We start from the raw sequence: 20,921 nt of genomic DNA on the forward strand, positions 1-20,921 counted from the left end.
TGCTTAATTAAAACAGTGGAACTGGTCACAGCTTGGCAATAATGGCTATCACGCGGGGAGAGGAGAATCTCATTTGTGTGGGGAAGTAGAACATGATGCAGATGTGCTCTTGTCACTTTCAGCGCTCATTAAGGCCACGGCGCTTTAGATTGTCTTTGAAGGAATCCTTTTAAAAAGACACGCCAATTAAGGTATGTGTCCTGCGGGCGTCTGGTGCAGAGGGGGAAGTAATGCGGTACGCGAGTCCTTCCACTCCTCCGTCAAAGCGCTGCGAGACTTAACACAGGACTCACAATCTCGCGTCGCTTCCAAGCAATGATAATGAAATTGGACGATTGAGAGGAAAAAAAAATAAAAGTAGAAAGGACGGGCCGTGTCAGAAGGATCGAGGGAATCTCGCGCGGAGAATGTCATCTTCACTGGTGTGTTAGTTCCATCTCATTGGCTTCTCTTTGGACGAACTGGAATCACTGGGAGAGCTCGCCAGTACACCCGCTTCTCTGGAGGAGCTGAACTCGCGTGTGTCTTCACAAAAGAACTCACCTCGGAGAAATGTCAGATTTAAGCTGCGGCTAATACTGCACACCGATCAGTTAATGAAGCGGGTTAATTAATCCAGCCGAGCAGCATCGTCAGTGTCTCAGGTCCATTCACTGTTTCAAAAGCAACTGCATTACGCTGAAGCCATCGCAAATGTTTCACACTGCAATATGCACAATGATGAAACCCAGCGACATTTCTCACTGATTAGCTTTTAAATCTGATCATATGGAAATTGTAAAATATCCGTGAAGGGTGCAGTGAAACCATGTTTCCTAGTCGCTCAAGGGGTGGCCATGCAGTTGAGGGTCAGAGAGAGCGCTTCACAGCCAGCCAGCTTGGCCTACCCATCAGCACCTCATGAAATATCTACACCTCGCTCCATATTTTAATAGGGTGAGGGAGGGGGATGCGCAGGGTGGAGGCTGCAGAAGTGTGCGTGATGGTGGAGGGGATTCCTTGGGAGTTTTTCGAGGGGAATGGTGGTCTCTGCATCTCAGTGGGTTTTCATTTTTTATTTTTTTTTTACCTGTGAAAGAGTAAAGAGGGAGAGCAAGAGAGATTATTCTCCTTTGGAATCAGGATTCTGGGGCACACAGGCCCAGGAGTCGGTCAATCTGGCCAGTCTGAGGGGGGGCGGCGGCTGGGCGGGGGGTCCTGGGAGGGCTGATTAGACGGATGCGCTCCCATCATCCATCTCGACAGGCTGGCGAAAATTGGCTAGCCCCTCGCAGGGTAGAGTTCACGGGGGGAGGCAGTGGGGGAGGACGCGGAGCGGTGCACTGGATACCTGTCACAGCCTTTGGTCTGTTTCAGGATCTCAGCAGCAAATTAATAAAATATCCTTCCTGCTTGGCTTTACCTGCCGTGGCAGCTCTCCCTCTCGCCGCTCCTTCTCCCAGCTTGCGTTGGCCCTTTGACCCCTCCGACTACTGTGAGAGATGAGGAGCCCAGGCCCGCCTTGCGAGTGGGCCAGAGTGTCAGCGAGAAATGGGGAGAAACTCCAAACCCAAGACCCGGGAGAAAGGGGGAGAGCTTCCAGTCCTCGCGCTGCTGGGAGACAGCTCCACCTCAGACGGACTGACAAACGGCATTTTGAAGTGTGACGCACGCGAGAAAAGATGAGCCGCGTACGAACGACCACTAAAAAGTGTGACTCAAACCTGCACTGCTCAGCTATCGGCAGTGCAAGGGGCGGATCTGACATCCGCCGAGCTCGGGAGTTGCATCTCAAGGTGAAGAACATGAGTTTTTCTGTGTGACTCTGTGCGCGCATCTAAGGGAGCAACATCTGTGTTAGAGACAGTGTGAGTGTGCAATCAAGCTAACCCTTAAAAGATCAGTCCTTCTCCCTTATATTAGCCCCCGTTTCACAATAAAGTTCCAAAAGTATTTCATGTTCTACTCTGGTCTTTTCACAAGGGGTAAGGCTTAAGGCAATTTAATCCCGCATGAAACAACACCTCCACGAGGTGGGGATCACTTCTTTTTCGAAGAAAGGGCCCGAACAAAAGAGAAAAGTATGAAAACTTTCCCAGGTTAGACGGATTACAGGCACCTGCAGCGCCTCTTGCTGTATAGAGAACATGCATACCAATCAGGGAGGAAAATGTGATAGGCCTTGGCATTAATGAAAAGACTCCATGTTGGCCCGATTGGGTGGAGCACGAAGCTCGACAAATAACCTTCCACTTGTTTTATTCACAGTTGCGGGGCTCGAGTGACCGGCAGATAATGATCAACTTCACCTTCCTCCTGGCAGACACGCGCCTCTATGTTTACAACCTGAATCTCAATATGAAAATCGTTGCCGATCGATGGGCAACCAGGCCCTGGATGCTTCCTCGGGCTACTTGCTAATGCACTGTGCTGCTAATCCGACTTTCAGATAAATATACGTGGAGGATGAGGTCAGGAGCTTTGGATTTCTCTCTCTGTGCTTTGAGGCAAATTAAGAACAATTTCAGTGATTGGAGCGAACACTCTTGTTATAGGCTACTCATTTTTTAATCATTCAGTTTCAAAAGCTAATAGAAAAAAGGTTCTGGATATGAGAAGTGTGCCATGTGTGAGGCAGATAATCCCCAAAACAAAACCGAGCTGCTTGAAAACACCACCACTGTGAAATAACATAATACGGTCTGTTTCATTTTTTCAGCTCCTCCGAGGACCTGAGAAAAAGATTGCTAGAAAATGGATTATCGCTCTAACGCTGCCAGTTCATAAGTCCAACTACTAACTTTGTTGAAGGGCAGATACGATCTCCCGGAGGACAAAGCTCATATTTAGCCATGAGGCCTCCTCTGTGATTAGGAGGGGAGATGCAGGCATATTGACTCAACTGTGTTTTTGCCTCTGCACTGCATGTAATTACCTCTTCAAAAACGAGCATTGCACTAATCCTCTAATTCCAGATATTTTAGTGCTCTGCTGGTCTAATAAGCAAATCAAATCATATCTGCACATCACAAATGAGTTTTGGAAACGGACTGAAATAATTCCTTCTGAGTCTCTCACCCCAGCCGGGATGGAGGGGACAGCCGGAGTGGAGCGAGCGGTGTTTAGTGTTTGTTAAGCTGTCATGTGTGATTAGTCGGCCCGGCTCCTGCCTGTGGCCCTTTGAGCAGAAGCGCCAGCCCGGAGGCTCACCTGTAACTCCGTCTGGAAGAAGAACTTCTGGGGGCACTGCGAGCAGTCGTAGATCTTATCCTCCTGACCGTGGGCAGAGAAGATGTGCTGCTGGAGCTTATTGGCCTGGACGAACACTGCTCACACGCAAAAGAGAGGAGACACAAAGGCAGAGGGGGGAAGGAATATGTGAATGTGGTAATAACTGATTAATGCATTTCAAAAACAAAAGTCATTGTAAGATGCCCACTTGCCTTGCTTCCTACTGTTGACAAATGACTAAGTTAGAGCACTAACAGCGCTGTAGTCTGCCTTAAGGGAACAAAGGCACTGTAATAATTGCATCCGCCGGATTGAAAATTACTGTGTCAAATGGCAAGTAAAATGACTTAATTACAAACAAATGAATGCATTAACGACAATAGGCAAAAACATTGTTACGAGCTGTATGATGGAAAAAAAAAGGAACAGAACAATTGAGATGTTAACCGGTGTAGCAAAATTGGTCAAATTTATGGCACTAGAGCTGGCGAATGCATAATGTTTGGGTAATAACGATGCTCTTTATTTAGCACTACAGTGGGGACAACAAGCCAGAAAATAAACAACCACGGAAAAAAATTGGCATGGCTTCAAGTGCAAAACATGGCCTCTATTAGTCGACGTCGCTAATTATATTTACAATATAAATATTCATGATGCTGCACTACTTATTCATGCAGGCTGAGTCTACATTTACCATCATATAAACACACTGGAACTTAAAACATATACCCTGCATTTGTGTTTTAATTAAGCCATAGTCCAAGCTGGAATGCTAAGGGGGAGGCAATTGTGTGAATCGTGGGTGTGTGTGTGTGTGTGTGTCTCTGCATCCTCCAAGGAGCACTTCAAACATGCTGTTTGTTATCCCAGACCCTTGTGCTTTAAGGACGGCTGTCTAATCTCAAAGGTCTGGATGCTCTGGAAAAGTTAGCATGTGGGGGCTTCATTTGAATTTCTCACAGCTCAAAATAACTTTTCTTCTAATTCATGCACCGTGGGGCCACAAGGAGAGCAGGGGGGGGGGGGGGGGGGGGGGTGAAAGGCACAGCCACAAAAGGTGAGGTGTCTGTCGGAGAGATGGCTTTGGGGTCGCTGCAGCCCTGTGGCGGGGCCTCTGCAACATTAACGTGTCCCAATTTGAGCTCACCTGGGAGAGCGCTTATTAATTATTGAGCCGCGTACACTTGAGACGCACTCGGCTTCATTGAATGTCACACTCCTGACCTGGGAAATAAAAGTTTGGATTCAAAGCAGCCGTGCGGCGGCGGCGGCGCCGCCTCCAGACTGCTAATGCCTGGGCGACAGCTGTCCCTGCAAAATGGCGGCATGTTTACCAGAAAAGGAACAAACGTCCTCTAATGAACAAACAACAGCTCCGTGGTCCATTTCGGAAAAACTAATGACCACAACGACAGGAAGATACATGATTGCGGATAAATCGGGAGCTTTCACAGTCCGCTACAAAATCTCGCCGCTCCAGGTTAAGTCCGGGGCTGTCATGCACACTTGTGCCTCTTTTATGCCCTAAAAACGATGACAATTTTCTTCGTGGGGAATACATGCTCTCGAGGACAAAATGCGCTGATGAACAATGGCCTTTTTCTGTAGCTGCGATTTGTCTGCATATACTGTACAACGCAGGTCACAGCAGCTGCAGGAAGCCTTCATTATGTCTTTGGCAAGCGGAGGAAAAAGTCAATACAGCAAAAATAAAAATGGATTCGAGACTTGGGGGGCCTTTTAATACTGTACAATAGGGCCAAACAGAACAGAGACGTCAAGTTGGCTAATGCTCACTGTTTACGTGTATATCTGCTCCAGCTCCAGTAAGAGACACATTTAATCAGCCATGCATTTAGCAATTTATGGCTCTGCATTCATTCTTATGCAAGTGGATGATGGCAGCTGATTTAAAAGGGCCAGGACGTCAAATGGCACTGTTGCCACTTACAAGTTGCCTGTAAGAACAATAAATACAAAATGGACTTCTGACATTAAAAACAAAAATGTAATTGGAAGCTAAATTACTGTTTAGTTTATTCATATACTTCAATTATTCCAGCCTTCGGTTATATTTATGAATGATAACAATGCATGCTAAGATGTCCTGTGGTAGCCATTTACCTACAAATTTGAATGAAGACTCTTTCTTTGTCTTCATCATCAAATTAGCATGCAACAACTAATAAAGGGATAGGCTGAGACGGACAATGGCAGGAGGTCTCGTTGGAATTCTGCAGCATGGGTCACATTTGGAACAAACCAAGGCAAATCCTCATTGCAAGGAGAAAGTTGTCCTGGAGGGTTAAAATGAGGACAGACAGAAATGGGAGGGGTGGGGGTGGGGGGGGGGGGGGGGGGGGATAATCCAAAACCACATCCAAACAGGATCAGTGGCTGGCCATTGTGTCTGTCCCTGCTGAGAATGAGAGAGAATAAGAGAGGGAGGGAGAGAACTTTGTGGAGTTTGTTGGCCGTGGAGCCAGAGCGGAGCGCTGAGCCGGGTTGGGCGTCGGGGGTGTCAGGGCTGAGGGGGCTGAGGGGCCAAGGTCTCCTCGCTGTGGGGGATATTAAGCCCTCTGATTAGATCTCGGGGGCCGCCCATGGCAGACGTCTCCTTTACTACAGGCCCCAGCTCATCTTTATTTTGGCAGGGTGGTGCTCTCTGCAGGCTGCACTGCACCAATACTAAGCTGTTTGTGCAGGCAGGGAAAAAAAGTTCACCCCCCGCCCCCCCCCTTTCTCCTTTTCATTTATTTATTCGTCTAGCCTACATGTGTTCGTTTCTGCTTAATCCAAGAGTTCACAATGCAGAGGCTGATCCAAGTGTTCTAAGGCGCCGCAAACATGTCGACTGTGGAAGTTGATTCGAGGCTCTGAGCTCTTAGCTACTAGTTCTGGGACGGTGCTGAGCTGTGTCATATTTTTGGATGGGTACAAGGTGTCGCAATGCTAACATCTCGCACTAGCGGAACGAGGGCAGCAGCTAAACAAAAAGCCAATTAAACTACTGTATTTGTTGAGACTATGGCGGATTTGCATCCTGTAGTTTTTTCCAGTTTGTACTTCCCGCTGTGACACAGGTAAAGGAAATGTGTACACACACGCAGACACACACACACACACACACACACACACACACTTTCATCAGGCACACTTTCTTCTGTTTTGTTTGTCTTAAGCACATATTCCCAATCACAATTTCCACACCAGCCCTCACCAACGCTCCTGAGGGTGCAGGCAGACACTTCTAGCTGCAGGCTCCCCCACTTCTGAAACCTGTCAAATCTGTCCTGGGAGAGTCAGCCTCCCTCTCATCATCCAGGGGCTTATGGACCTCTCTCCATTTACCCTCCCTTCCCTACACAGTTCTCTTTTCCTCCTTCTATTCCCCTCTTTCATCTCACATCCAAACTTGCCAGTTGCAACCCTCTCAGCTTCCTCCAAGTTTTGTCTCCTTTTCTCCTCTATTTTGTCTCCCGTCATCTACCAACTACGATTTACTTTTCCCCATTCTTTTTCCTCTGGTCTGTTTAGTGGGATGGTTTTTCCTCTCTCTGCGCTCCCTTCGGTGCAGCTTGAGGATAATCAGGTGTGTCAAAGAATGACAATCACTCCCGGCCTCCCAGGGAGTTTTTGGGGTCGTGGCGGGTGGATCAAACCAAAACACGGCCATCGAGCGGGAAAGATTTTTTTTTTGAACTAAGTGTAACCTTGCAAATCTGAGCTCAATGAAAGCAAAGTTTGGCTTTTATGGTTTGACTGATTACGCCTGTAATAGACATCCTTTTAATCTGTAAATAAAGGTTTCAGAAGAATGAAAGAAATATAATGTGACTCATTGTTGAAACCTTTAGATATATATTTGGAGAGTGATTGTGTGCAATGACACGCATGCATTTACACGTTTAGCCTCCAAACCTATCCTCTAGAAATGATTAGACAATAAATTACTTTTAAGGGAAGCCAGGGGTTCACTTCCTGAATGCCCGGTGTGGTTTGGTTCATATGGAGTTAATACTAAGGTTAAGGTAAATCAAAGATTGTGGTTTCAAAGTAATGTGAATAAATGAACACATCCTGTCTTGTGCACTGTTGACTTTTGAAACATTTATCTGGGACGAGAATCTTTCCCAAATATTAACTCTGTGCTGAGATGTACCTAAGCATAAGACGTTAATCATGCTTCAAAAATCCAACTTAGTTAACAGCTTCGAATACTTCTGCTGCATAAACCGATAGTAAGAAAATACACACATTTATCTAATACTATACTATAAAAATCTCTTCACTTTCCGCCGGGCTCAACTTGGAGAAATATTTTCACGGACAGCTGTCACTTCCTCCTTTTCCTCCCAGTGCTCTGACTCCATTCTGGCCGTCCTGTGCATCCCCAACAGAGGGAGGCCTTTCAGTCCGTCCACACTCCCCACCATCGGGGGGGCTTCGCCCATCTGTCTGTGTGCTCTGCGACCACAGTCCTGAGGGTGCACTCTGTCATTCCCTCCTCCCAGCATCCCCCCCCCCCCCCCTCTCTCTCTCATGCGCCGTGATCGATATGGACGCGGAGGGAGATGGGGGGGGGGGAGACCTGTCTGTCAAAGCCGGCGGTGGAAAATGAAGGCTCAGATGAAGGAGGCATGCTCTGGATATTAAATGCCTAGACCCCTGTGAGGGGAGGAGGGGGGGGGGGGGGCTTAGGGTGGGGATATATCAATAGGCGCCTGCTAAAAGAGAGATAAGGCCCAAACAGCCATGAGAGAAGAAGAGTAGCGGGAGGGGAGAGAAAGAGAGACGGAGCTGTGAGGTGGATGAAGGTGAGGTGAGAAATGTATAGAAATACATTTAAAGCCAAATACAAAACGGGAGCTAATGATGTTAATTGTCTGTGTGCAAAAAGGGGGGAAATGAGCTGAGGACTCAAAAAGGGTGAGCGAGAGTAAAGAGCTGAGAAGGGAGAAAGAGTGAAGAGCTGAAGTTAACGACTTTGCAGATTTCATTATAGAGATAGTTAACCCTGTTGACACTGAAGGAGGGCGCTATCCTCTCAGGAGGAGTCCGGTCCTTCCACCTCCACGCACAGAGACAGATGAGATCATTACAGCTATCAGCACCACTGACATCCACAATTAACACATCTCCTTTCCTTTCCTATCTCCTCCGTACCCCCCCATTTCCCCTCCGCTCACACTGTCTCCCCTCCCCCAAACCCCCAAACCCCCCCACCCCCCTCCTCTCACCTCATGACACTTCTTTGGCCTTGATTTGGAGGCAATTTGACTAAATAAAAAGCCACATGCAGCAAACTGTTCTCCGCTTTAGCCGACCCGCTTGCTTGACTTTTTCCAAACTCATTTAGAAGCCATTTGCCTTTTCACTGGGAAATGAAAAGCTTTGCATTTTAAGAATATAAATGAAATAAAGACGACTCCACCTTTGTGATCTTTATATCAGCACATTGGGATCCACACAGACACACGCAATGCATACCTGTAAAGCAGACCGGACACTTGAAGGTTCCTCCCATGCCCTCGAAGCTGTGCTCAATCAGGTGGCATTGAAGCTTCGCTGGTGAGTCGAATGACTGACTACAGAGCTTGCATTCATGGTTCAATCCTTCCTCTGCAGAGGAGAAAGAACAAAAAACACAAAGAACATCATGAGAGGGAAAATAAGCAAAGCGTGGCAGAGGTCTTGGTCTGCCTTGTTTTCTTTTCTTGACTCCTTGCACATGACATTATAAATCAACAAATGTGTTTTAAAGGCGCCTGTCTGTGATTTCCATGAGACAGGAAACAATATTAAGTGTGATCTGCTCCCATCAGGCATGAATTAGATGACCAGCTGGAGCCTTGCACTTTGAACATATTTTTGAGTAAATTACATGCAAAATGTATTTATAGTGTCTGAAAAAGGAAACAGATTTTGAAGGAACACAACATCAAATAATTTGTGCGTTGAAAGGTGAATCAAAAATAAACAGAGAAGGAACAGTTAAATAGTCTCATTTCAGATGTGCAGTGGTGTTTACGTATCCGTTGTTCTATGTCACCAAATGATCTTATTATGTCTCCAGTGGACATCCATTGACTGCCGAGGCATCAAAACAGCTCTCCTCCGACATCCTCCCCCGGCCAACCTTTTTAATACAGCGATGCAAGAGCACAACAGATTCCCAGTTTATCCGCCTAGCGTTAGAATTCCCTACACATCAATCCAAACATCGCACCGCCACAATAAATGTCGTTTCAAACTGTGGACACACTCACACTCGTTTGCAGCACAAACATTCTGCCGACTCAGGCTTCCCGGTTCAGCTGCCCATCTCCAGTGCGTCAATAAAAGGCGCGTACGCTCTTCCACTGTGCTCTATCAAACTCCTGCCAACGCGGACGTTAGGCCCGCTACTACATGAGGGGGAGGGGGGGGGGGGGGCACTGGTCACTAGAGGCACGAGTACACAATCCACCTCGGTAGCCACGCCGGGCACAAACTCCGGAGCGATCCAAGTATGGGGTTAAGCCATTTAGGCAATTGTGTGTTGAAAAGCAGTGCGCTTCAATTCAATTGTAACCCGCAAAGGGCGATTCAGGCTTTTTCCAGGACCAAAATGATCAGGTCTGTCATGAATCCCTCACAACAAGTCTGTATGTCTAGTGACAAACTCAGCAACCCAGAACATTTCCTCCATGAGAGAGGAATGGAAACGTCTCCTGCAGCGCCAAAAGAAACATTGTGTAAATTCCAAGCATTCTCTCTTAACATATTACCACATGTCCTTTTAAAATCTTTTGCTCAACAACACTGACATATGGCCTTGCATGCTGCATGAGCCGGTGTCTACTGCATAAAAACAAACAGTTTGTAAGCACCAGAAGAAGCTGACAGACATATTTCCCTCATGGCGATCTAGTAAAAGGTAGAAGCCGATCAAAGCGGCTCAAAGTAGAAAGAGACGGAGTTGATGATGTGTTCTGTGATTATGCATTTGACAGATGAAGATATTCTGAGGCCCACATGTGCGTCCGTAGCAGCAGGCATCAGCAGAGGGGGGGGTGCGTCCACGTAGCCGTGCAACGGGATCACTGCAATCTTTGATCCCCATTCAGGTTGCTTATTTGTGCGAGGTTGTACCCTTTAAGGCCTTAGATCTGTTCTTCTGCCATATGCACAGACCTCATTTGAACCCCCCGTGCACAAAGCTGTCCCGTTGGAGACCTGGCCTGCTTCATTATGCAGATAACTCTGCACCTGGCTGACTGACCTAGTGTGCATGCATGTGTGTGTTTATGCCTGTGAGCAGGTGCACCAAAGGGAAATGGTGACGAGATGTACAAAGTGGGTTTCAATTTGAAGAACAAGGCTGGTTTTAATTTGTATTTCTCTTATTGCCAAAAAAGAATGTGTTAGTCCAGCTCTACTTTCTTCCATGGATTTGGCTGTTGGGCCTGAGCTCATTCATTCTTACTAAAGAAGTACACATTTAAAACAAGTCAGCAACAAATAGTTTATTGGAATAAATCCTGAATTTGTTCAGGATAATGTTTTGTGGATTAATGCCCGTTTGGTGTAAAGCATGGTGCAAAATGATTTCTTTCGCTAAACATACAGTTCTTGTTACAAGGATTAATTTACTGTTGGAATTGGATTTCATTTTTTATCATTCTAAAAAATTGTTGACTAGTGACATGACTAGTAATTTGATTAAATCTGAGTACAAAGTTCAACAATCATGCACATAAACAAACCAAAACTCAACGAGTGTTGCAAATAAAGATGGAGACAGATTGAAAGAGAAAAGAGGGTGAGACAGCAGGTTCTGACTCTGAGATGTTTTGAGTAAGCTGGGATTCTATTCGGCAGTGTAACAAGCTGGCAGCCTGATTCTTAGTGAGAGCCAGGGGAGGAAGTCAGCTCAATCACCCCTACATGCCGCCTCATTGGGCTGAGGTCACTTCCTGTCATTCCACCAGCCCTTCTCCGGGGCTGCCCAATCAGCACGGCCCTGCATGGTCCCACCCTCACCCCTTTTCTATGCACTGAGCACACTCTGGATATAGTTACAGGGCCCCATGGGACTGTCTCTCTCTCTCCATCCTCATCTCTGTCTCGCTCCCTCCTGCAGCTCTCTGTTTTCCGAGTCCCCCGAGTGTTCTCCGCTGCCACCACCCTGTCCCTCTCCACTCGTAAGAAAAGCCTTCAGATGTGAGCTGCTCCTGTGCCTGCTCCTTCTAAGCATCCCTGACACCAGCAAAGTAAGCCCATCTGCATATCCACAGGGCCTCGCGTTCCTGTGGCTCATGGTTTATGTATTTCACAGCTCCTTAAAACACAAACGCCTAATATCTCTCCCACGTGGAGGACAGAAGAGGAAGAGAGGGGAAAAAAAAAAAAGAAACGACTCTCAAAAAGGGTGGTCTTTATTTCTCTGTGCTGTTTACTTTTATCTAATCCGGGCTGAAGTTCATGTGCTGTTGAAGGTTGTTTGGGACGCGGGGGTTTGGCTTGCATGGTTTAGTGTACCCTTTATGTAACAACGACACATCTACAGCATGTTGAATGGTGTTTCTTTAAGGTATTCACTAAGGCGTTGGTGAAGATGATAGAGACGTCGTGGTTTGGGTGAATGCAGAGGCGCCAGATGAGCGTAAGTACAAGATGGAACTAAAGTAACTAAAGGCAGTGTAACTTTCTGATAATAGTGTGTAGTTAAGTATAACGCAGGGCATTGCTTAATTAAAAACGGTCCCTCAGATGATTCCACCCCCCCCCCCTCCCTGCCAACACTGCCCCTTACTCTATTTAAACATGTCTGCTGAGGAGCAATTTGAATTGGAGGGGAATTCAGGATCACTTTTAGCATTTGGCTTTGGAAGAGAAAAAAATGTGATACTCAAATTTACACTCCCCTCTGGGGCCTGGTGAATGGTTCTCTGAAGCTCACTGTGAGAGGGACCCATGCTGCTTTGTGTCGCGAAAGCAGCACACTAACAAATGATATTAAGAACATCAATCAAGGCACTTCTTTGCTGAAAGTAATGAAAAAACAAGTGGAGGACAAATTGAGAATATTTAGTGGGCTTATTTAATGGGTTGTTTTGGAAAAGCTGGAGACAGAACTGCCATCATAATCAAAGTTGGCCCAGTCGAACTGATGGGTCAATAGAATACAAAGTTTCTAAACCGCCAAACCGCGCCATGCAGTAAAAAAAAAGACCTGCTTTGAGCAATCTTGTTTATGAGGAATTTCCCCTTTAGAGTTTGCTTTCCTTTCCGTACCATCTGTTTCACAAAAATCCGCCTGATGTTGGATGTTTGCATGTTAATAAACCGAGAAGATTTGGCTTTCCGCGGACTCGTTGCCGTATATCCAACCCACTACGGGATTGTGGATGGTAGCAGAGTAGACAGCTTCAGGCCTGTAAACAGTAGGTGGTTTTACTCCTCTCTTCTCTCCACGGGAACTATCCATTAACAGATAATGGGGGGAAAATCAGAGTGATTAAGGCCCAGGGAATTATGGGTGAATACAAATTGACTCCACCTCCGTGTGGTGCGCTCTCTTGAGGTAGAAGCACTGCTCATGAGGAACAAACTCATTTCAAAAGTACTACAACACCCATTAAGGCCTGGAGAATGCTGCAGATGGGGGCGGGAAGGTGGTAGGTGGGAGCGCAGAGGGAGGGACTCCCTCCAGACCAAAGCTGATTGGAGAACTGGCGCCTGGGGGTAACACAGCTAATATCTATTTCCTGCCTCCACGGTTTGAGAATGACAGAGTGAATCAAGTGCAAAATGTCAACATTAAAGTACAATATTTAATCATAGCACCTTGAAAATTCACCCCGTTCTATCAACGACTTCATGTTTTGCACCAACCGCGATGCAAATGCGGTCAAGTGCTAGCTGATGAAATCAAAGAGATGCCGCATGATGGAGGGAGCCTTGCCTCAGTTGGCCTGTGGGGGAGTGGGCGTGCATAAAAAGCCCTTCTGTGTCTGCAAGAGGAGAGAGAGCCAAGAGAGGCATCGCGCCCCTGGTGTCGCGGTCCCACGCCCTGTGCATACCCGATGCAGCGCTCCGGCCTCCAGAGGCATAAGGAGGGGGCGAGGTGTTGGCTGGGACATGCAGGTCGTGGTGACGCCCTCGCGCAGCAAGCGCAAAGGATTCTGGGGGGAACATGTCGCCTCTGAGGCATGGCAGCTCGTTGCAGGTGCTAATCAGAGCAGGGGCTAGGCTGCGGCTAGGATCAGCCACTCTGCGCCTACATTAGCCGCCTCACAGCTCCCCTGGCTGCCGGGCCAGAGGTGGGAACACCAAAGTGACAGGTTTTGTGTTGAGATAAACATGCGCAACGCTTGAGTGGATGTTACAAAAGGTTTAGCGGACTAGAACACCTTTTGGAGTTAAAAAAAAAACAAACACGAGGGACAAAAACACAAGGACACTGCTCCTCCCTAACATAAACGCACCGAGCAGACATTTCCACTCGAGTTCCTTGCCAAGAGCCCCTGTGCATGTGTCTAGAGCGATACTCTGTAGCAGGAAATAAAGAAACTATGGCCAAAAGTCACTGTTGAACCATGAATATTAGAGAGAGCAGAAACAAAAGGCACAGCTTTAAGGTGCATTATTATTATGTGAAATTATTTTGTGTTGAAATGTATGATGCCTCATTTACACATATTAATGTTATGCATCCCTAATTCCATATAGTACAAGGATCAAGACCCATAACATTTAACACTAATGGATCTATTTATATATGGATAGAAACATTTATCAGTTGTGTAATTTATCAGTAAGTAAGTAACCATTTTACTTCGTCAGTCCAAAAGCTTGTGTTAACACTTGTGTTCGGTTGACACATCAAGGTGTTTCCTGTGGAAAACCTGTTGACTTGCATACGGACAAAAACTATGGGCACACTGGGAGTGAAAATCATGCTCTGCTTTGTGTTTCTCTATGCGCGGCTCGCGTTAGGTCATCGCAAGCTTTTATGACTCAACTGCATCAAGGCGGCACGGCAAACAGTGGCTTAGAGGAACTAATGTTTATTTTCTTTCATATCACTGTTACATCTACTTCAGTGTCACTCAAATGCTGTAGAGAAATAAGAAAAACACACAAGTTAGCCCTACAAAGCTTTTTAAAAAAAATCGCCAAAAGGCCTATTTTCCAGATTTGTGCATGAATGCATTTTGAGATCTGAAAACCGCTCTGAATATAATGTCTCACCGCGCAGCCTCCTGGAGGGAAACAAGCTGGTGGAGCCAGATGAAGCTGGTGTTTGCGTTTCAGCAGGCCCACTGTATGCTTTCAAGGAGGCTCTGCCATTTTGTGTTTTGCCTGGACCACATTACCAGCTATGCTCACAGCTAAAATGCACAATGGCTAAAACTCGGTCAAATGAACAGCGTGTAGGTCACAGAGGCAGAAGAAGAAAAAAAAAAAAAGAGAGAAGGGAGAAATTCACAACAAAGGCAAGAGCCGAATACTTGTTAACGAATGATGTGTAGGCGCCGCAGCTGCAGGCAGGTACGGAGGTCCGTCGGGGACAAACAGTGCAGGCTGCTGAGATGGATTGCATGGGAGCGCCGGACCCCCTGCAGCCACAAAAACACCATTCGCCACTGAAATGCTCCAATTTACTTTATACATGCCTATTCTAAATTGCTGCTCTTTTTCTTTTTAATAGGAATTAAAGGTCAAGTGTCTCTGCCCTAACTTTCCAAGATTCTTGTGCTTAATCACAGTTGCGAGTTCAGAAAGAGCGAAATGGGCAAAAAAGACTCTACGGCAAGAGGAGGCAAGAAGTGAGGTGTGATTCCGAGCAGAATATCTTTCAGCTCTCAAAAGAGTGAATGGCCTGAATGCCAAAAGTTAATTACGGGCACATGCATGGCTTTTTCCCGCCGGCCGCACTGTGGCATTGTTGGGCTGAGGTACGTTGCTCTATGGGGTCTGCGGTCCACACAAAGGAACGGTGGAAAGAGGAGAGAGGCCCCTCGGCTGGGCTCACGGCACGGAACACTGTACAATTAGCCAGCCCCTGCGTTCTACCGGCTTATAATTATCAGTGCTCGCCTTAATTGACTCCCTTAGCCTGCTGCAGAGGGACCCCCCCCCCCTCCCTGCTCGACGCAGGCCGCCGAGTGCCATGCCGGGCCCTCCAAAGTCATTTAGAAAAGCGCTCATATTTTTCGACACAAAAAAAGGGGGAACATTTGGTGAGAGAGAATTCATCATCAGGTGTCTAGAGGTTTTCCTTAATAGAAAAGCTGAGTCCCACTGAGTGCGCTCCGTGTAGCGGCCAGCCACGCATGCTCAGGACCAGCAAGCCGCCATTCGCAGCGGGCCACGAGGCATTAGCATAATTTTATATAACACAGGCACCCGCGCTGGAAATTTAATACATCTCAGCAAATACGAGACAGGCGTTTTGCATAATTTTTTTCTCCTTCTCTCAGCCTCCCGTCTACCTTCCATCTTTCTGTCCTCGCTCCACGTCCCTCCCTTGTCTGGTCTTCGTCTTGCCTCAATCCCTCGCTCTCTCCTGCTCTCCTTTTCTCCCGTGCCAAGACCTCCCCTTCACCCCCCCCCCCCCACTCCCCCTTACACCACCACCCCTCTCTGCTCGCCCCATGGTGCTGCTCTCACTAGGAGAGGGGAAGTTCATTACCTCAGCTAAATCAGAATTAGTCCCTCCATTTTGACGGGGCGAACTTCATTAGAAAGGCCCTTCCTTAATCCAGCAGGGAGAACTGATGAATCTACATGGGGGCAATAATTTGCTTCACACAGCACATTCAACCACTTCCTCTACAATGTTTCCCCCTTCCTTTACCTCGTCTATTTGGCTTTATGTACTTATGGTTACATTTTTATTAGATCTACAAAAAAAAAAAAAAACGGAGAAAGGAAAACACCTGCATATAATTAACTAATGGCGGCTGTGAGCGTGTAAAGAATGAGTTATGCTATTTGGAATGTCCCGTCTCCCCAAGAGGCTCCGGGGGCCTCTGGAGCAGCCACGGCTGACTTGGCCGGCACTCAAACACAGGCTGAGTGGGCCGAGTGAGCCCGGCACACAGTAAACTGGGTCTGAGGTAACTATTCTTGATGATTTTACAAGGCCGTGATTTGTGCTCCTTCCCGTGCACGTGTTTACGGCACGTAGAGTGATAACAAACAGGACAAGATGGCCGGATGAATCATTTTCACGTTTTTAAAAGTTAGAATCTTGGATCCTTTGTCTTCAGATTTTCTCCACAGCACAGCTTTGCAAGAACCTCAAATCGAGGCGTCCAGACCCTTACAACAAACGAGAGAGCGAGGAGATGTGAATGAGGACGAACAGCCCCTGACTGCCATACCACAGCGCCTGGTGTCAAACAGATGTGCAGCTTGGCAGCTACGCACCGCCCCCCCCCCTCCCCCTTCCCCCCTTCCCTCCTCTCAGCACCCCTCCGTCCCCCAGCCGTCCCAAACACCCCTCGCTGTGCCCCTGCAGTCTCCCTCCCTCATCACCTCCACACAGGGGTCCCCTGACTGGTAATCTCGTCCCTCGAATGTGAAATCTCCGACAGCGATGCCCCGCGCTCTTACCCCCCACCTCCGTGGCTGATGGGTAAATTGGAATGGCGCTCCCTGCTGGCGCCGAGAGCTCTGAACAGACAGCGGCACACACATGCTGAGGCGCCCCTCGCTCGCTCGGTCTAATATAGTGGACATGCACACGCTCTCTGCAAGCTGCGATATCCATGCACAGACACACGTCCGCGCGCACAGACGTGCACGCGTAGAGGGAGGGGGGCGTCTGCGCAGAGTGGCGCGTTCCCATAAACATCCACAGGCCTCATCGACATGCACACGCACACACGTAAGGCGAGGTAAGTGTTCCACGCGTGATCTGTTTGCACTCATCTGCATAAAGATTGAATTCATGATAAAACAATAAAAAAGATAGATACTAGAAACCCGAGTCAATATATGTTCAAATTTAAATGTGCATCATCTGGATGGGCTCAGCTTGGGTCCTTTTTGCAGAAACCGCCCCTGACTTTGGTTGCCATAGTTTCAGTTATGTCTAAACCGCAGGGTAAAAAAAAAGAAATAAATAGCTAGTGTCTAGTAAGCACTGCAGACTTCAACTTCCATAAGCCCAATGTAGAACTAATAAACACCACCAGTGTAGAGGCTATTCTGTTTGTTTCTTCTGTATTTGTGTTGCGGCCAGGCATCACGGGAGGATTTCCCAGAGGGCTGGTTGAGATGTTCGAGGCGTTCCTTCTATCGGTCTGTTTTTCCTCCACTCTCGACGCTCTGAAGCATGCGTGGATGGTTGAGTCCACCCAGAATTTGCAGGGACGTCCTGAAATAGTCAACGGGACCTGGAGGGGCTAAAGATCACAGCAGAAGAAGCCGCTGAGGCCCTGCTGTCAAAGGCAGGGGGAGCCAGAGGGAGAGAGAGCCAGTGACATGGCACACATTTTATTACACTTAGACCAACTGTGGGCTCAACCCAGAGCCCTGGATTTCCAATGGCGTCTCGAAGGATGGAGTAAGAGGAGGTGTAAGAGAATGGTTTTTACAAAGGACACAATGGGCAGGTAGACAAAGGCAGGCAGCTGGACTAATTGCTTGGGGGCTTGTAGGAATATTTTGCTAAGTACTTCTGTTTAAAGCTCAATTTGGTGGCGCACGTCACTCGGGTGAGCATTAAATGTAAATCTCACTCCGGATACAATTACTGAAAGGACATTGTGATTTAGATGTATAGTTCAAAATATTTGCATATATATATATATATATATATATATATATATATATATATATATATATATATGTATACTTTTAATACCTAAATAGGCGCACATTCACTGTCAGCGACAAACCTGCTGTCATCATTTCCGCATTATGAAAAATATAATTTGCAGTCTAGCCTACTTTGCTTTTCAAAGAAACGTCTATTTAAAATTCCTTGGAGTATTATCAAAAGGGCTATAGAATTACAAAACGCTATTATTATTGCTCGCTTGGGGGGAGCCCTCGCTCATTAAGCTTCTAAGATGTCGTGGGTTTTGATTATTCTATCAGCTTCATTTTCTTATTGTAGTGACAAACTCCTGCTATTTTGTTGCCAATCTCCTTGCAGCTGTCATATCTTTTGAAAGATCACAACAGAAAAACCTTCAAACGCACTTGTGATACGTCTTCAAATTCACCAGACATCGCTTGATTCCCCCATTGAATTTGCAGGATTAACTTGAGGAAGAAACGTCTCATGTTTCTTAACTGGATGCTACGTCTGACATCAGAGCGCATGAGATTCTAGCATACTGGTATTGTCCAGGGGAGGGAACCCTCACTCTAACCGTCAGCGCTCCTCCAAGTGGGACAGAGATGATTAAAACACACCATGGCTCTGACTGACAGACTCCCCACCGCTTCCACGAGATGACATGTCTCCAAGTCGCACAGAAAGCAACTCCTCTAAATTTAACTCTGACTACAACGACCGACCCCCTCTGTCAACCCCCCCGCCACCCCCTCCCCCCCCAAAAAAACAGCCATGCTGAGAATCTTAGCCGCAATAAAAGCGATAACAACTAAACACAAAAAAATAAGTTTAAAAAACAACAACAAGGAAGGTGGAGACGGAAGGGGTGAGAAGGCGCCATTTCCCTCAGGTGCACACAAACAGCAGGAACCTGTGAGCTTGTGACAACACCTTCAAACATTTCTGTTACTTTCACAGAAATATCTGATGCTGGCGCTCCAATGTGATGCTTCCGCAGCAGTCTTGTCCCAGCGCACGTTCGACTTGGCAAGTTCTTGGTTACCAAGAAGAAAAAAAACACTCTCCTAACGGACTGCGTTTGACATTTGTCATACAGTGAGAGGGGTATTAAAAAAAAAAGAAAAGAGGAGCAAGAGGTGGGAGGGAAAGAGGAAAGCGCAGGAGAGGCAGAGGGTGATCCATGTGTGAAATTGTACGTGTGAAAAAAATGAATAATTCTGCGTTCTTTGGGAACGTTGCAATTTTCATTTTGTTTCCATGCTAAGGAGGACAGAGCGGGCTTTCCTGTTATTATATCCTGTCGCGTTGTATAGAGAGCTCGGGGTCCCGCACTAAATGATTCACAGAGAACGGAATCTTTTACATTGGCGTCAGCAATTCAGCCGGGCGCCCTTGTGGGGGAATTCTTTCCGTGTGTTTTTACTGAAGTCTGTGCGGAGCGCGCCCAAAAGCTCTGACAGGGGGCCCCCGAGGGCGCATGTCTTCACCTCCAAATCATAAGATGGAGCGACGAAGCTCCCTCTGTGCTCTCAATTATACCCCTCAACAACCCCCCCCTCGCTTGCGCACAGACTTGCGAACTTGGCCTCCCCACCCTGAAAGAAAAATAAAACGGAGGCGGAGAAGAAAAGCCTTCAGTAATACAGTCCCGGGGGAGGACTCTGCGCTGCTGGAACAGCTGACAGGCGCGGCGGGTCCATTCCCTGCGGTCTGTCGGAGTTGGTGCTACGGCGTGACGGTTAGTACGTCTCCGGGGGATGTGCCTCCCCCCCCCCCTCACATGACAGGCCCCCGGGCTTTGACCCACGGAAGCGCCGTGGCTTTGCCCCGATTACTGCTGCGGGGTGGAGGTGTAAGCTCTGGGTCACGGGCCCCCTCATGTCTCCCCCCCCCCCAACCCCCCTTTCCCCATTCTCCGTACAGAATGGGAGACCCGTTCGAGGCTCCTGGCACATTCAGAGGACGTTTGGGTGGAGCGAGAGGGGTGGGTGTTGCAAGACGGCTGGTGTAATTCGATCAGAGGGCACAGCTGCATAAACAGGGGTATCGAGGAATTTCTATCTGCGTGATGCGATTGACTTTGGATGAATGGCCCCCTCTTTTCTACCCACAATAGGCCATTTTCCACATGTCACAATGAATATGACAACGGCTACAGCAGGTTATACTGGAACTGGAACACCAGCTACTGGTAGCCCGAGTCTTTTTCCCCGAGCTGTGAAATTCTCCCTCGCTGGCTGTCTTTGGCTAAAGACCTCATCCAAGTCCTGCTGCCTGCCCTGTCAAAAGCGGCCCCATCCTCTCTGAAAACGGCCAGACAAAATAAACCAGCAACCGCTAGCAGGGTCAGGGGGCAGCTGCTCTGGGTGCCCGGACTGTGGCGGGCCTTCTGATTGGTGGAAAGGGCAGTGAGTAAAAGAGTTTCTTTTCAAAGTGAAATCTCCAGCTGATGGCTTTAGAGCTCCACATCCCACAGTTTGTTTCTCTCGCTGCTGTCGGGAGTTTTGCCCGAGCCATTTGGAAGGATTAGAAAAAGTGGGGGGGGGGAGAACAAACTCAACTGGGTAGATCCGGTGTACCGTAGGATCCGAGCGACGGCTCCAGGACCCCTCGGAGAGTGATAAACCTTTGACCTTGACGGCCCCCCGTGGTGACCCATGACCTCTGGCTTTGGGCCACAGACTCAGTGAGACAGGTGCAGGCGCGAAAGTGACCACAGCGCCAGTGTCCAGGCAAAAATCTCCCCCATCTGACCTAGCTGTCCCGATGGTTTGGACTCTCAAACTAGTCTGAAAAAAGAATACCAAACACCAACCAGGAGAGGGACACAACGGAGGAGGCAACTGTGAATATTATATTGTAAAAAAGATTCTGTACAGCAGACCAAATAAGTGCAGCATTTACT

The 20,921-nt window shown here is 47.6% G+C and overlaps 1 protein-coding gene across 7 annotated transcripts in view; it reads right to left on the minus strand.

Annotated features, from left to right (window-relative positions):
- Positions 1-20,921, minus strand: part of LOC119203416 (zinc finger protein 521-like) — an 84,073-nt gene that overhangs the window by 7,554 nt on the left and 55,598 nt on the right. For all 7 annotated transcript variants that reach the window (XM_037457178.2, XM_037457177.2, XM_037457172.2 and 4 more), the window contains 2 exons: positions 8,704-8,835; positions 3,190-3,305 (listed from right to left, as the gene is read on the minus strand). In XM_037457178.2, the coding sequence (XP_037313075.2) occupies positions 3,190-3,305; positions 8,704-8,835 (248 nt within the window). The remainder of the gene's footprint in view (positions 1-3,189; positions 3,306-8,703; positions 8,836-20,921) is intronic.

This window comes from Pungitius pungitius, chromosome 15 (genome assembly GCF_949316345.1).
Source record: "Pungitius pungitius chromosome 15, fPunPun2.1, whole genome shotgun sequence".
In the NCBI taxonomy this organism is placed as follows: Eukaryota; Metazoa; Chordata; class Actinopteri; order Perciformes; family Gasterosteidae; genus Pungitius; species Pungitius pungitius.